This window comes from Trachymyrmex septentrionalis, unplaced genomic scaffold, assembly GCF_001594115.1.
Source record: "Trachymyrmex septentrionalis isolate Tsep2-gDNA-1 unplaced genomic scaffold, Tsep1.0 scaffold123, whole genome shotgun sequence".
Taxonomy (NCBI): domain Eukaryota; kingdom Metazoa; phylum Arthropoda; class Insecta; order Hymenoptera; family Formicidae; genus Trachymyrmex; species Trachymyrmex septentrionalis.
Window position 1 is genome coordinate 787403 of NW_017304363.1, and position 15095 is coordinate 802497.

The window sequence follows — 15095 nt, forward strand, 5'->3', positions numbered from 1 at the left end:
AAAGGAGAAGAAGAAGGTGTGGGCATTTTTTATGGACCTAAAAGGAGCGTTTGATAAAATAGATAGGAAGGTATTATGGGAAATGATGAGGAGAAGGGGTATCAGTGATGTACTGATAGAAAGAGTAAAAGAAATATATGAGGAGACAAGATGCGTGGTAAGGATAGGGGGGGAAGTCTCAAAGGAATTTTGGGTAAAAAAGGGGGTAAGACAGGGGTGTCCTTTGAGTCCAACTCTGTTTAATATATATATCGCGGATTTAGAGGAGGATTTAAGAAATGGAATAGGAGGAGTAAGAGTGGGAGGCGATAAGGTGTGGTCGCTAGAATATGCTGACGACATTGTGGTAGTGGCGGAAGAAGAAGTAGGCTTAAGGGCGATGATAAGAGGGCTACAAAGGTATTTAAAAGAGAAGAAACTAGAGCTGAGCCCTGAAAAGTCGAAAGTTATGGTGTTTAGAAAGAAAGGGGGAAGGGAGAAAGAAAGGTACTGGTGGTGGGGAAAGGAAAGACTAGAGGAGGTAAAGGAATATAAATATCTAGGATATTGGGTGTCAAGATACGGAGGGGAAATGGAACACGTGAGAGATAGAATTAGAAAAGCGAGGGTGGCTATGGGATGGGTGTGGAGTTACGGGGAGAGAAAGTTCAAGGGGGACGTAAGATGGAGACTGAAGCTGTTTGACAGTATTGTGAAAGGAATACTTTTGTATGGAGTGGAGATATGGGGTTATAAGGAATGGAAAGAAATAGAGGCTTTACAAGAAAAATATTTGAGATGGAACTAGGGGTGAAGAGATGTACTCCTGGATATATAGTTAGGGAGGAATTGAAAAGGAACAAAATGAGGGTGGAAACGGGGTGGAGAGCGGGAAAGTTTGAAGAGCAAATACAGAAAGGAGAAGGAGGAGAGATAGGGAGAGAAAGTATAGTAGAACGGAGGAAAGAGGAAAGAGAAAAACGAAAGGAAGAATGGACAAGGGAAAGCCTAGAGAGAAGGGAGTACTTATGGAGAGGGGGGGTAAGTGAGGAAGCGCTAAATGAATGGGGAGAGGGAAAATGGGAGCGATTACGAGAAAGAGATATAGAAGTAGATATGCAGCAGAGAGGAGAAGAGGTTAGAACATCAAGGTCGTGTAAAAATTACAGAAATGTAATAGGAATACCAGAATACATCAGAATGAGTAAAAAGAGAGAAGGAAAGAAGATGCAGATGATTGCGAGATGGAGATGTGGTAACGAAGAAAGAGGAAATATGTATTGGATGAATGAAGAAGAGAGAAAATGTAGAGTATGCGGAAAAGAAAGAGAGGATATAAAACACATGAAAGAAGAATGTGTGTTACTTAAAAAGGAAAGATGGAATAGAATAGAGGTGGTGCACGAAGATGGAAGAGGGTATGAATGGATGCAAATGATAGAGGCAGCGCGGAAGAAGAGAGAGGAAGAGAGAGAGAGAGAGAGAGAGTGAGTGAGACCGACATGAGTGAGTGAGAGACATAAAATGTAAATGAGTATGAATGTGAGTATGAATTGGTAGATTTGTAGGCGTAAAGGTAGATGAGGTAAATGTTTAATGTAAAGTAAGCAAGAAATGTATATGTATATTTAAGATGTATTGTATATAATGGAAGTCCGTGTAATCACGTTGGTGAGCACGTAATAAATTACTACTACTACTACTACTATATTGAATATATATAAGTCGACATGTTAGTAATGTAAGTGCTATAAGTATCTATCTCTTTTTGTTAGATACAGCAAAAAGAGCTACATGTATGTGCAATGTCGTATTCATTTAGTGATAATATATTATCCTAATGTGGCATTGGATATTATCTAAAATGGCATTGGACGCAAAAAAAAGTGCTACTACAGCTTTTCATCGATATAACTATTAGTTAAAAATCTGTGTGTTATGTATATTACAGATTTTTAATACTGTTGGTATTGAAACGCGGCCTACATTGCATATGTACATAATACAACTATATTTCTAAGGCCCGATTCCACAAATATAACTTCAATCGGTTTATTTTTCTCTCATTTCTAAAATTGGAAAATTTTTCAAAATAAAATAAATCTTACATTTGTGAGACCGAGTCTAATACATGTTTTCGTCCCTGAGCTAAGATGGTAATGTAGGAAACGTAATAAAAATGTTGATAATTAATTGATTGAATTTCCTGCATGATTTATTAACTCAGAGGGCGTAAGCATCTTATACATTGCAAATGAAATATCGACCTCGATTAAGTTCGACCGTCGCTCCAGCATCCTCTTAATACATCAGAGAATCTATATTTACTGACGTACCAAGGAAACAGTGAAAGTTACAACAATATTATATCAAAGAGGAAAAAAGCTTACTTTAAGCATAACTATATAGAGGTTGATTTGTATGTACATACATTTTACATTTACTAACAAGAAATAAAACCGCAATTTAGTAATAACTGAGCTACTTGTTAAATAGGATTAGACATTTGATCCTTTCACAGTTTTACGACACAGATAACAAGTATTATAAGATAATAATTATAAAAGGAATTAGTCATTATATTTACTTTAAAATAAACATAATAAAAAGTACAGTTCTTCAATGAATTTATCATTGTTCATTACGACATTTATTTATGCAGTACAATGATTATAGGATAAATTTTGAAATAAACATTGACTGTCATTGCTTCTTATATGATTATATGTATACAACGTAATCCACATAGCACAGAAGCTTGCAGCAACATTGATGCAACCTTCGTAAATATGTTACTGCAGTATTGCTGAAACATTCTATTTGTATGAACTATGTAATATAATAAATTCAGTAATATATTGCTATTATCTTATATAATCATAATATATACCTAATTGCGGTTCATAATAATAATGTCTCAAGTTTATTTTATATTATTTATAAAGTTGATTTCAATTTAATTAAAAACTAAAAATTTATATTTGATATATAAAATTTTTTATATTTGAGATTGCTTCTTATTTTTCATATTAAAAATATTTAAAAAAATTGTATATATGTATTAACTGCTGAAATATAGAACAATGAACATAAATAGAAACAAGTTGTCTGTATCACAAATTGTTATTATTAATATCGTCTTTCTAAGATTTTTTAGATAAAGATAAAACTTATCTTAAAGATAAAACTTATCTTAAAGATTGATTATGAAAATGCATACATTAATATGTGTATCGTATATAACCTTTGCTTTAAATGATATAAATACTTGTAATTTGTTCACTTTTTATAGATCTTAAATTAATTTGTGTATTTCGATCGACGATAGTATCAGATAGTTAAGTTCTACAGTGTCTCTTGATGTCAATGGTTTTACAATATTTGACGGAGCATAAGATAATTGTCGGGACAGTGTAGGGACAAATAGAAGGAATTTAATAATCATTTACACTTTTGATAAACAGAAATTAAAGGATTACAGACCACATTCAACAAACTATTGTTCGGTATATAGTAATCTTTATCAGCTTTTCTGTGTTTCCATTATAATTGTATATTGAATTTCACAAAATTATTACCTCTGTCAAAGATAAAGTTCTACAATATTTAATACTTGATATACTCACACAATGATCATAGGGCAAATAAAATAGAGAAATAGAATGCAGAGATAGAAATATCATCCTTTATTGTATATCATGTGACTGTTCACAATATATTAGGCACAGAAAGGAAGAAACAAAGGGAATAATAAATTTTTCAATGAGAGTAGAGAGAATTAAGTATAATTTGTTAATAGGAAAGTTACTAATTCTCTTTTGTATATAAAGGAAGAAGCGATAATGGAAACAGATATTAGTGAAAGCACGAACAATTGAAATATCAATTACATACTGCATTTGTTAAAATATTTCCTTCGAAAATATTACGACAAATTTACAACACAAAAAAATGGATTTTAAAAATGTGAATTTTTTAAATTGTTGGGTAAATATACTCTCGGGAAATTTTTTACCTATAACAATCAGTAATTCGCGATTTTCAGTTTTTTGGCGTACTTATAGCATCATTGTTTGGTTAATACAATTGAGTCACACAATCGCGTTAATTTTCGGGATTATCTTGGCACCGACGGAGAATAGTCTGAAGGACGGCATTCTCTCCGTCGTGGTCACAATAGAGGCATTTTTCATGCTTACGTGTCTTTATACACGTAAGAAGTTGATAAAGGAAATGATCCAGAAGATGAACGATATCTTGCAAAGCACGGATGAAATTATGAAGGATACTGTAAAGTCGGCTATAAATCCTATAATATTGCCATTCGTAATATATGGCGTGACCAGCGTAATATCGGTTACGATATATCACGCCATGCAACCGATTGTATTGGCTTTCGAGAAGTTCACCTTTTTTTATGTAGATTACAATTTGTCAACCGATTTTAGTACTGAACCGTTTTCCAATCGCATTCTGATTTTATCGATTATTTTGAAAACAATTGGCAGCGTTTACTTATTTCTCAAGAAGTTTGGTGTGGATGTGTACATGATGCATTTAGTATTAATGTTAACGGCGCAGTATCGATACGTAGCAATAAAACTCATGATGTTGTTTCGTGATTTACATAACTATAACGACAAATCTCGAAAAGAATATTATCCTATAGAAGATCGATGGACGGAGGGAGAATTAAGAAAATTATGTCTGCACCAGAATACTGTTTTAAAGTAAGTATAATGCGATTATTGAAATAGAATTGAATGATTGGAGAAAAATATATTTGGATTATCAAGCTATTGATATTATTCTTCTAGCTTTAAGCTTAAAAAAATCACTACGAGAAGAAATAAATTATATTCTTATTATAAATATAAAAATCATTATTATTAGATACATATAAATTTTATTATTTCTTGTATAGATGTTTTTGACTGTATTGTTTAATAATAAATATTAGTTTTTTATTTAAATAATTTACGATTTCACAATTTATGATATTTTATGTTGCGTTTTAGCATGTCATTTATATTAAAGAAACTTTTGTCTGTGAACTTCAGTATACTCTACATCAATAATGTATTTCGGTTCTGCTTTATAGGTATCTTATTAAGTGCAGTGAGTAATAATGTTATTATTAATTAAAAAAAAATTATTTTTGTAACTATTATAATATAAATTAATTTTTTATTGCATAAAGTATTTGTTTATGAAATAACTTATTTTAAGAAATTAATGTATATTTAAAGAGTATTTCAAATTTTTTAAAATAAATTTTATAAATTACATAAATTAGAATACGATAAATATAGAATCACGAGGCATTAGGAGTCAGCACTAGTACTAATTTGCGCAAAATATAATAATGATATAGATATAAATAAATTTAATTAATTCTGGATGTTTCGGCCATCTTCAGCAGATAAATATTATATATAAAAAAATTACCACAATGTAATAAATATTGTATATCGCTGATAATAAATCGCAAATTCACATTTCATACTTTTTTCAAATGCAAATCGCATGGGCCATGCAATGAGACGTGATCATTCTAAGTTTTATAAATAGTGTTTGTCAAAAAGTGATTGTAGTATAAATAAATTGAATCAATTTATTAAAGTTTATAAAGATTCGGTCAAAAATATGTCTAAGAAGAATGTAGTAAATAAGATAAATTGTAATGATTGCACTGCAATCCTATGTTGACCAAATTAATAGAAAATTGAAAACTATTATAGATTGGCTGAACACTACAACCATATACGCAAAAAAATTACCACACGTTCGATAATTACAGATCACAGATTGCATGCAATCACAATTTCGATTGGAAGAATGTAAAAATTTTGATCGTGGAAAGGTTTTACAATTAACGACTTATGTCGGAGATACTCCACATTAATTGCCAACCTGAAGAATTAAATTTAAAAGTTGACTCCTAATGCCTTAATTCTACAATATATTTATCGTATTCTATGAATTAAAGGAGTCCCTAAAATAGTTATTTCTTAAAATAATTATTTCTAATTTTTATTGTTATATAAATTAGAGAGATTTCTATTCAAAATTTAAATTAAAAAATTTTTTAATTGGGAAAATAGAAATGTAACTTTTACTTTTAAAGATATTCTCTGTTTGAAATTTTCTAATAAGTGTTGTATATATTTTCAGATACCATCAATGACTTTTGTAGAAGGAATTTCAGTCACTTTATTTGCAATTGGTTCACTAACGCAATTTTTTTTGTTATGTTCTTCCGTACAATCATTATCAGACGCAGTAAGATTTATTACTTTATATTATACAAGGAGCTTCTGGATTAAATGGCCAAACTCTAAATATGAATTTAGGATCTTAAAACAAACAAAATTTTCCTGTGAAAGTATGCTCGCAAATGCTTTATTCAAGAGATATTGGTTTCTTACAGAACAGTTACAGAACTGTAGGAATGAATAATGTCGAAATAATGTCAAAATAAGGTCTATCTCCTTTATTGCTTCACATTAAAATTTAATTATTAAATGTTTTATATAAAGATTATGCGTTTTGCGGGTTTCCTCCGTGACCAGATTCATTCTTGGAATGCCAACGTTTCGTGGACCTTGCAGTCCACTTCATCACCGAGGAACAGCCTGATACGCAGGTGAGCAGTGGATCTGGACACGAAAGAAATCCGCGAAACGCATAATCTTTATGTAGAAAGCATCTGTGAAAGCCTTAAAAATATTATTAAATGTTTAAAATGAAAATGTTAGGAATAATGGGCAATATTTTAATTGGACTCCGTTTTTTATCAGCTCGCTTAAATGCGAATGGATTTCTCCCATTTTTGAACAATAAATTTTATGACTTTTTGGAAAATATTCCTTTGAAAAAACTTCTTGTTGAGAGTGAACTTCTGATTTCAAGTCGATGGCTGTTCTGCTTACTATGGCAGAAGTGATCCTCGACAATGGCTTAATATTCCTAGAAAATGGATCGATCGTGTTGGATTTGTGGCTTGATCTCCGCGTTCACCAGATTTAAGAGGATGCTGGAATAGTCCTGTTTTACCAATAAAGTGTAATAATTTTCATTTGCACGTTTCTCTTAATTGCACTTATGGATTGAAAAGTCCTTCTCCATAATAAAGTATCAACAACAATACAGGGCGTCAGCTACAATTTAATACAAAAAACAAAAAAAATGGTTTTTGCCACCAACTTCTGCAGTCGACTCATTACAGTATCTGCTGTATATAAATATTTCTACAAGCTTAGTATTGTTCCATGAGGTTTTCTGTATGGCTCCAGCTACTTATTTCAAACGTACAAAGTCTGAAATTGTTATATGCACATTTTTTATTTGGCTCGGATGTCGAAGTGTCAAACAGCACTTACAAGATTAGTAGGAAGCGTCATTCCTCTCATCGCACGCGCGCAAATATATAAATAGATTGAATCATTATGAAGACCAGTAATATAGTATATTATCAATTGAAAACGTCATAATAACATATTTTTCTATATATAAAAAAATATATATTGAAATAGAATCGTTGCTTAGAAAAGAAGTCGTGTATCCTTGCTGCATCGGCGATGATGGTAAACCAGAATTGATAGAACATATTCTTGAATTGCAGAACGAATTATCGAAACAGAAGTACGACAGAGCAAGACAGAGAAAAATAAAAAAGGATAGAAGGTCCGATTGTAATCGGTGAAGCTCCGCACACCGAGCTGAGCTTATCGAATGAAACAGCGAGTCTATCTTTCAGAGTCTATCTTTTTCTCTATGGTCGCTTATTTCTAGCGTCCGAAAATGTTTTCTCGGCAATTTCGGCCGCTCAACGCCCATATACGAGGTCTGTTCAAAAAGTATCGCGAATTTTGTGTTTTTTCAAAAATTATTTATTTATTCATGAATATCTATTTTGTCCCCTTCAAAGTAATCCCCATCAGATATTATACACTTGTGCCAACGTTTTTTCCAATCCTCGAAGCACTTCAAAAAATTATTTTTTGTGATCTTGTTCAGCTCCTCCTTCGATGCCGTCTTTATCTCCTCAATCGTAGCGTAGCGTCGTCCTTTCATGGGCCTCTTCAGTTTCGGGAACAAGAAAAAGTCACAGGGGGCCAGATCTGGGGAATACGGTGGCTGCGGCATCATTAGTGTGTTGTTTTTGGTCAAAAATTCGCGCACAAGCAACGATGTGTGAGCAGGGGCGTTATCATGGTGCAAAAGCCAATTTTTGTTCTTCCACAAATCCGGGCGTTTCTGGCGGATTGCTTCGCGCAAATTGCGCATAACTTGCAGGTAATATTCCTTATTGACCGTTCTACCCTGTGGCAAGAACTCATGATGCACCACGCCCCTGCAATCGAAGAAAACTGTAAGCAAAACCTTCACATTCGACCGAACTTGGCGCGCTTTTTTCGGTCTTGGCTCGTGCGGCAGCTTCCATTGGGATGATTGAGCTTTGGTTTCCACGTCATAACCATAAACCCATGATTCGTCACCAGTTATGACCCTCTGGAGCAAATTTGGGTCGTCGCGGACAGAGTCCAACAGCTCCTTAGCAATGTTAATGCGATGCTGTTTTTGGTCGAAATTGAGCAATTTTGGTACGAATTTCGCGGCGACCCGTCTCATGCCCAAATCATTGGTAAAAATCGAATGGCACGAGCCAATCGATATGTTTAGGTCCTCAGCAACCTCTCTAACGGTGATTCGACGATTGGCCAATACTATTTTCTTCACTTCATCAATGTTTTCGTCTGTTGTTGACGTGCTCGGGCGTCCGGCACGCTCTTCGTCGTTCACATCTTCTCGGCCCTCTGAGAACATTTTGTACCACCGATAAACGTTGCTTCGGTCCAAGGTAGCTTCACCATATGCCACAGTCAACATTCGGAATGCGTCCGTGCACTTAATTTTGTTTTTCACACAAAATTTGATACAGATTCTTTGATCCATTTTTTGGAATAGGCAAAAATCGAAGACGAGCCAAAACACGTGCGAGCAAAGCAGCTGTCAAAAATTAACTGAACATTCAAAATGGCCGAACTTGTCGGCATAAGTGAGAGACATGAGTATCAACATAACGCCACAAAAAATCGAAAATCGAATATACGTAACCCGCGGAAATTCAAAATTCGCGATACTTTTTGAACAGACCTCGTATAAATAAGGGGAAGAGGGACATTACAGATAATGTATAAGTTTTAATAAATTATACTAATCGTATATTCCTCCAATTTATGTATAATACAATAGCAAAAATAATTTCAAAACACGATAATTTACAAAACATTTCTATGATTTTCCATGAGGGTTACATATGTTATTACGTTTATAGAAGTGGATTGCAAGAACTCGGCGTGGTCTTGCACGTAGAATGCAAGATCAGAATGTTATTATAGAAATTTCACGATCGATTCCTTTTTTCTTTTGCATTTTTTTTCTAAAATAAATGACATTATTAATAAACATATATTAAAGACTAAATATATTTTTATTTTTTAGTATTGAAATTATACATGTATTTCTAAAAGTTTTAAATCGATAATTGTAGCAAAAATAGTTCGATATAGTATGCGTCGGATAGATAGAAAATCAGTATTTTTATATGTAAATAAAATCTGTTTATCTTTAAAAAAAATCCGAAAAGAAATCATGTTTTTGTAATAATGTTACGTTTGGTGTTGATTATTACTTTCTGTGAAATGTTTCTTTTATAACTATCATGCGAATGTATGAAAATTCTGATAATTAACCAAATTGCGATGATTAATATAATTATAAGGTTGATGTCAATATAATTTGATAGTTTACAAATTAAAAAGTCTTTATATGTTGTACAATATAGAAATAATTTTATCTATTAAAGTGATTCAGTATTCTTCTACAGTTGTTGATTTAAATTTTTCTGTGCTTGGAAATACTTGCACATTTTGGGCTGACTTTTGAAGCATCGCTTTTTTTTCCCCCGCCGCCTATTACCGCCCAACGTTCGACGGCCGAGCTGCCGGATCGTGCGCGGACGTGTATATCTCAAGAGCATCGCACTATAAGAAATATGCTGGGACCCTGCTTTCTAGCAAATAATCATTACTTTCCTATATAATTGTAATTTTCTTTTTCTTAATTAAATCAAACTTTCTACTATTAATATATATGTATATATATATATACGTTATTAATATATATGTATATATATATATATGTATATATATATGTATACACACACACACACACGCACACACACACACACACACACACACACACACACACGCGCGCGCGCGCGCACACTCACACACACACTATATTATAAACAGGGTATTAGTTAAGTATATTGCCATACTCAACAGAGCGATTCTTTGGTTTATTTCAAATAAAAAAATCCATATAAACATATGTCCTAAACGGTTTTTAGTTTCCGAAATACAGGTGAATGTTCGCAAATGTTTGACGAAACGGTAAATTGCGTTGGAGATATCTTCCTGCATAAATAAAAAAAATGCCTTGCTTCACGTGAGTTACAACCATTCGCACAACCGTAAACAAAGTTACAAAGTCAAAGTCAAAATCAGAAAATTAAAAATAGACTTCAGTTCTGATGTTGCTGCGGGTCAGTTAGCTTGTACATACGTTTTTGGGCTAAATTGTTTCAGTCCATCAAAATCGGTTTCATCATGCCTAAGTTTACAAATTTTGAAATGGTAGATATGCACTTTGCCTACAAGTCTTGCAAATGGTAACTTCCTCACGTGAGGCAATGTATTTATGCAGAAAGATATCCCCAATACAATTTACCGTAAAACATTTGCATATATTCGCCGTTATCTTCGAGAAAAGGGTTCTTTCGTAAGGTGTATTGTTGATCTTGGAGAGCTTATAACAGTTAGAATACTAGTACTAGAGCAAGTTGTTCTTAACAAATCGACGCACATCCAGAAATGAGCACAAGGAAAATAGCTAGGACATTAAATGTGAGTAATTATGTCATCTGGAGAATTTTAAAAGACCAACAGTTATATTCTTATCACATTCAACATGCACAGAGATTTTTACCATGTAATTTTCCACAAAGACTAACTTTTTGTCAATGGATTTTTCAGAGACTAGAAGAAAATCCTCAATTCTTATCTCAAGTTTTCTTCATCGACGAAGCTAACTTCTCCAAAAATGCAATTATTAATGTTCATAATAACCATTTATGATGTAAAAATACACGCGATAGTCGAATCTAGATCTCTTCCAACAACAATTTTCATTGAATATATGGGTTGGTATTGTTGTTAACTTCTTAATGAGGCCCTATTTTGTTCTATTAAGACTTGATGGTGCATCATATCGGCAATTTATTGAAGAAGATCTATTTCAACTTTTACAAGAAGTGTCACTCATGATGAGACATACAATGTGGTTCATGGCGCTCCAGCCCACTTCAGTTCGTCAATATTTGGATAGGGTATATAATAATCGCTGGATAAGTCGAGCAGGAATTCAACCTTGGTCTCCTAGATCATCAGACTTAAATCCTTTGGATTATTTCCTTTGAGGGCATCTGAAATCATTAGTTTATACCACCCCAATTGAGAATGAGAATGATTTAAGGAATTGAGTAATTGCTTCATGCGAGGCAATACGTAACACATCTGATATCTTTGAGCGTGTATACGTCAATCTTTGAGAAGAATGCTCGATGAATGTATTATGGCGCAAGGTGGACATTTTCAACAATTCATCTAATTGTTTTATTTTATCAGAAGAATTGAAACCTATTTTTGTTTTTCTATTTTTGACAGTTTTTATCTAATTCAAGCTGTATTTATTTCAAATAAACATATTATTACTACACGTTTAAATTTTTTTACTTCGGAAACTAAGCCATTTAGGACACATATTTATATGGATTTTTTAACTTGAAATAAACCAAAGAATCGCTCTGTTGAGTATGGCAACATACTTAACTACTACCTTATATATACATAAGCGACGCTCCTGAAATGCACGTCTGCACGTGATCCAGCACGTGATTCGGCCGTCGAACATTGAGATTGTGAGAGAAAAATAGGCAGCACTTCAGAAATCGGCCCAAAATGTGCAACAAATTCCGAGTACACTGAAGTACACGTATAATTTCTATAGTTATATAAAAATATATTTGAAGTAATATATTTATTAATAATGTTATTTATTTAAAAAACAAAATTATGGAAAAAAGGATAAAGCAAGATCGATCATAGGATCTTCAACATTCTGATCTCGTACCTTATTCCCGAGACCATGCTGAGTTCTTACGGATCATCTCTACAAACGCGGTATATAAAGCTCACGGAAAGTCGTGAAAGTGATTAATAAAATTGTAAGGATAATGTCAATATCGTATACATAGTTTACAAATTGAAAAGTTTTTATATGTTGTGCAATATAGAAATATTTTTCTATTTGTCTATTGAAGTGATTCGGTACGCAATTCGCTGGCTCGCGTAAAGGAGCACGGCAATGTCTCGCGGCATGTGTTAGCATCGAGACACTATCGTATTTCTAGATTCTTTCTACTATCGTGTTTCTACATTCTTCTTACACGCGTACTTTTAATTTTTAAATCAATAAGTGCATTACAGGATAGTAAACAACAAGTGAACACAACTTATTTAGAGTTACTATAAATTGCTTCATTTAGATTGTATTATTTTATATATATCAGAAGGATATTCAAAACTTCATTTGTGATCACGATTGCCAGTTATTAAGCAGTATTCCGCTAAAGCCCAAAAGTCCATGCATTTAACTGTTCCTGCTGGAGATCAATTGTTTACCTACATAGCCTCTCTAAAAAAAAGATCATGACATTTTTTCTCTTGTCGGAAATTTCACAATTCCACAATTAAAAGCGAGTGTATAATGCATATAAAATGTGAATCAAAGTGAGTAGATCTTATTTTTATTTACAAACAATAATTATATATTTTTGAACTCCTTTATCTTTTAATCTTTTCGTGAAATTAAAAAATTATGTTTTTTAATATAAAAACTATAAACCGAATTACAGAATTTATTATAATTATAACTTCCACGTTGAACGCCGTTTCCAAAAAAAAGTTATTAAAAATATTAAGCGATCGGAAAAGTTTAAAAAAATTGGAATTTTTCTATTGAAATACTGAATATGAATCCAAGAAATCGAAGTCTCTGACAACAAACAAAGAACTGGCAACTGTGTGATTTAAAATTCTTTCATTTTCTGTCGTCTCGATAGAGCGAGATAGAGAAAAAACAAAAAAGAATAGAAGCTCCGATTGTAATCGGTGAAGCTCTGCGCGGACACGCCAAGTTGGGCTCGTCGAGCGAAACAGCGAGTTTGTCCTTTAGAGTATGTTTTTCTCTCTGTGGTCGCTTGTTTCTAGTGACCGAAAATGCTTTCTCGGCGATCTCGGCCGCTTGGCGTATATCATAAGGAAAAAAGAGACATTTTAGATAACATATCTTTTATTAAATTATATTAATCATGTACCTTTTTCATTAATGTATAATAGCAAAAATGATATTAAAACGCGATAATTTGAGAGATATTTTTTAATTAACTATTTTTCATGTCCGTTATATACCGCGTTCACATAAGCCTCATTCGCAAGAACTCGGCGTAGTCGAGTGTGTAAGGTGCGAGATCAGAATGTTGGAGATCCCCCGATTAATGCTTGCATATTTCTTTTTTTGTTAATAATTTCTTTTTTTAAATAAATAACAGTTATTGATAAACATATAATGCAAAATATATTTTTATTTAATTATTGAAGTTATACGTGCACTTTCAAAAGTTTTAAATAACTGTACAAAAAATACCGAATCAGATTAATCAATTGACAAATAAGAAAATAAAAATTCTAATAAGGAAGCAAATTCTGGAAGTGGAATAATCAAACAGTCGGCATATTAAAAAAAAAAATTATTAACAAGTAATACAAGTGGACATTATTATTTATATTTAGATGTTGCAATTTATTTCAAAAATAAACAATTTTCTATCAAATATCATCAGGCAAACTAAATGTCCCTATTTGTGACCATGACCCTATTTGTAACCACTCATGGACTTTTATTAAATTAATTAAAAATGTTAAGTAATTTATCTTTGGAAATAGTATTCATTAGTTAGCCACGGTTTGATATATGATTTCAGTGATATTTGACTAACAAATACTCATAAAAAAGTGAAATAAGGTGCTCGTGTCATCAAGGGTAAATTGAGCATTGAGTAATTTCTTTAATCAAATTAAATAAACTTTTCGAACTTAGTGTTTGCTGTTGAATTCAAATTTCGTGTCCTGTACTATAGCGAGTAACTTGTGACTATAGATCACGAAAATGTGACTGCAGCGCATGTTTGCATCGTATATTTTGTGGCAGTGATAGATTTTCTAACTTGAATAGACATCAAGTTTAATTAAAGACACATTAAATATCAGGCTAATATCTGTTCAAAGGATAGTGCTTTTTTTTGTGAAATCTTTATTTTCACGCGAAAACGCATCGAGTGAATATATTTTTATCGAGATTTAAATGAGAAATGATCGTCAACGTGATGTTAAATTGACGTTAATTCAAGTGAGTCATTTGTTGCTGGGGACGGAAAATATCCTGAATACCTCCGAATGTTTGTGTTCCAAAGTCAACTGCCAGTACTGAAAAACTACAATTCATGTAACATAAACGACAGATTTTTAGTACTGGCAGTGAATTTTGGAATATAGCCTAAGTATAATATTAGGTGTAGTAAAAAGAAATCTATTATTTTTCCAATAGATGGCTTTAGTAATCTGTATCTCGCGTTGTATAAGTGCGATCGGGTTACGCCAAATGGCGTTAGAAAGATAAGATTTCGTACTAAAAAAACTTCTCAGACAGTTTTGTGATTGCTTGAGTCAGTATTGTTTGAGCGCGTGTCAAAGATGGACACCAACAAAGAGAAAATATGCCATATTTTACAGTTTTTCTTCGATAAAGGCGAAAACGCAAGCCAGGCGGCTGAAAATGTGAATAGTGTTTATGGTCCTGATACTGTAACAGTCAATATCGCGCAATTTTGGTTTCGTCGATTCCGTTCTGGTAATTTTGATGTCAAAGAT

At 32.7% G+C, this 15095-nt stretch overlaps 1 protein-coding gene across 1 annotated transcript; it reads left to right on the forward strand.

Annotated features, from left to right (window-relative positions):
- Positions 1-971: 971 nt before the first annotated feature.
- Positions 972-6460, forward strand: LOC108755361. Its single transcript, XM_018498297.1, has 5 exons — positions 972-1020; positions 4025-4709; positions 4998-5097; positions 6154-6261; positions 6410-6460. The coding sequence occupies exons 1-5, from the start codon at positions 972-974 to the stop codon at positions 6458-6460; spliced, it is 993 nt and encodes a 330-aa protein (XP_018353799.1).
- Positions 6461-15095: the final 8635 nt, after the last annotated feature.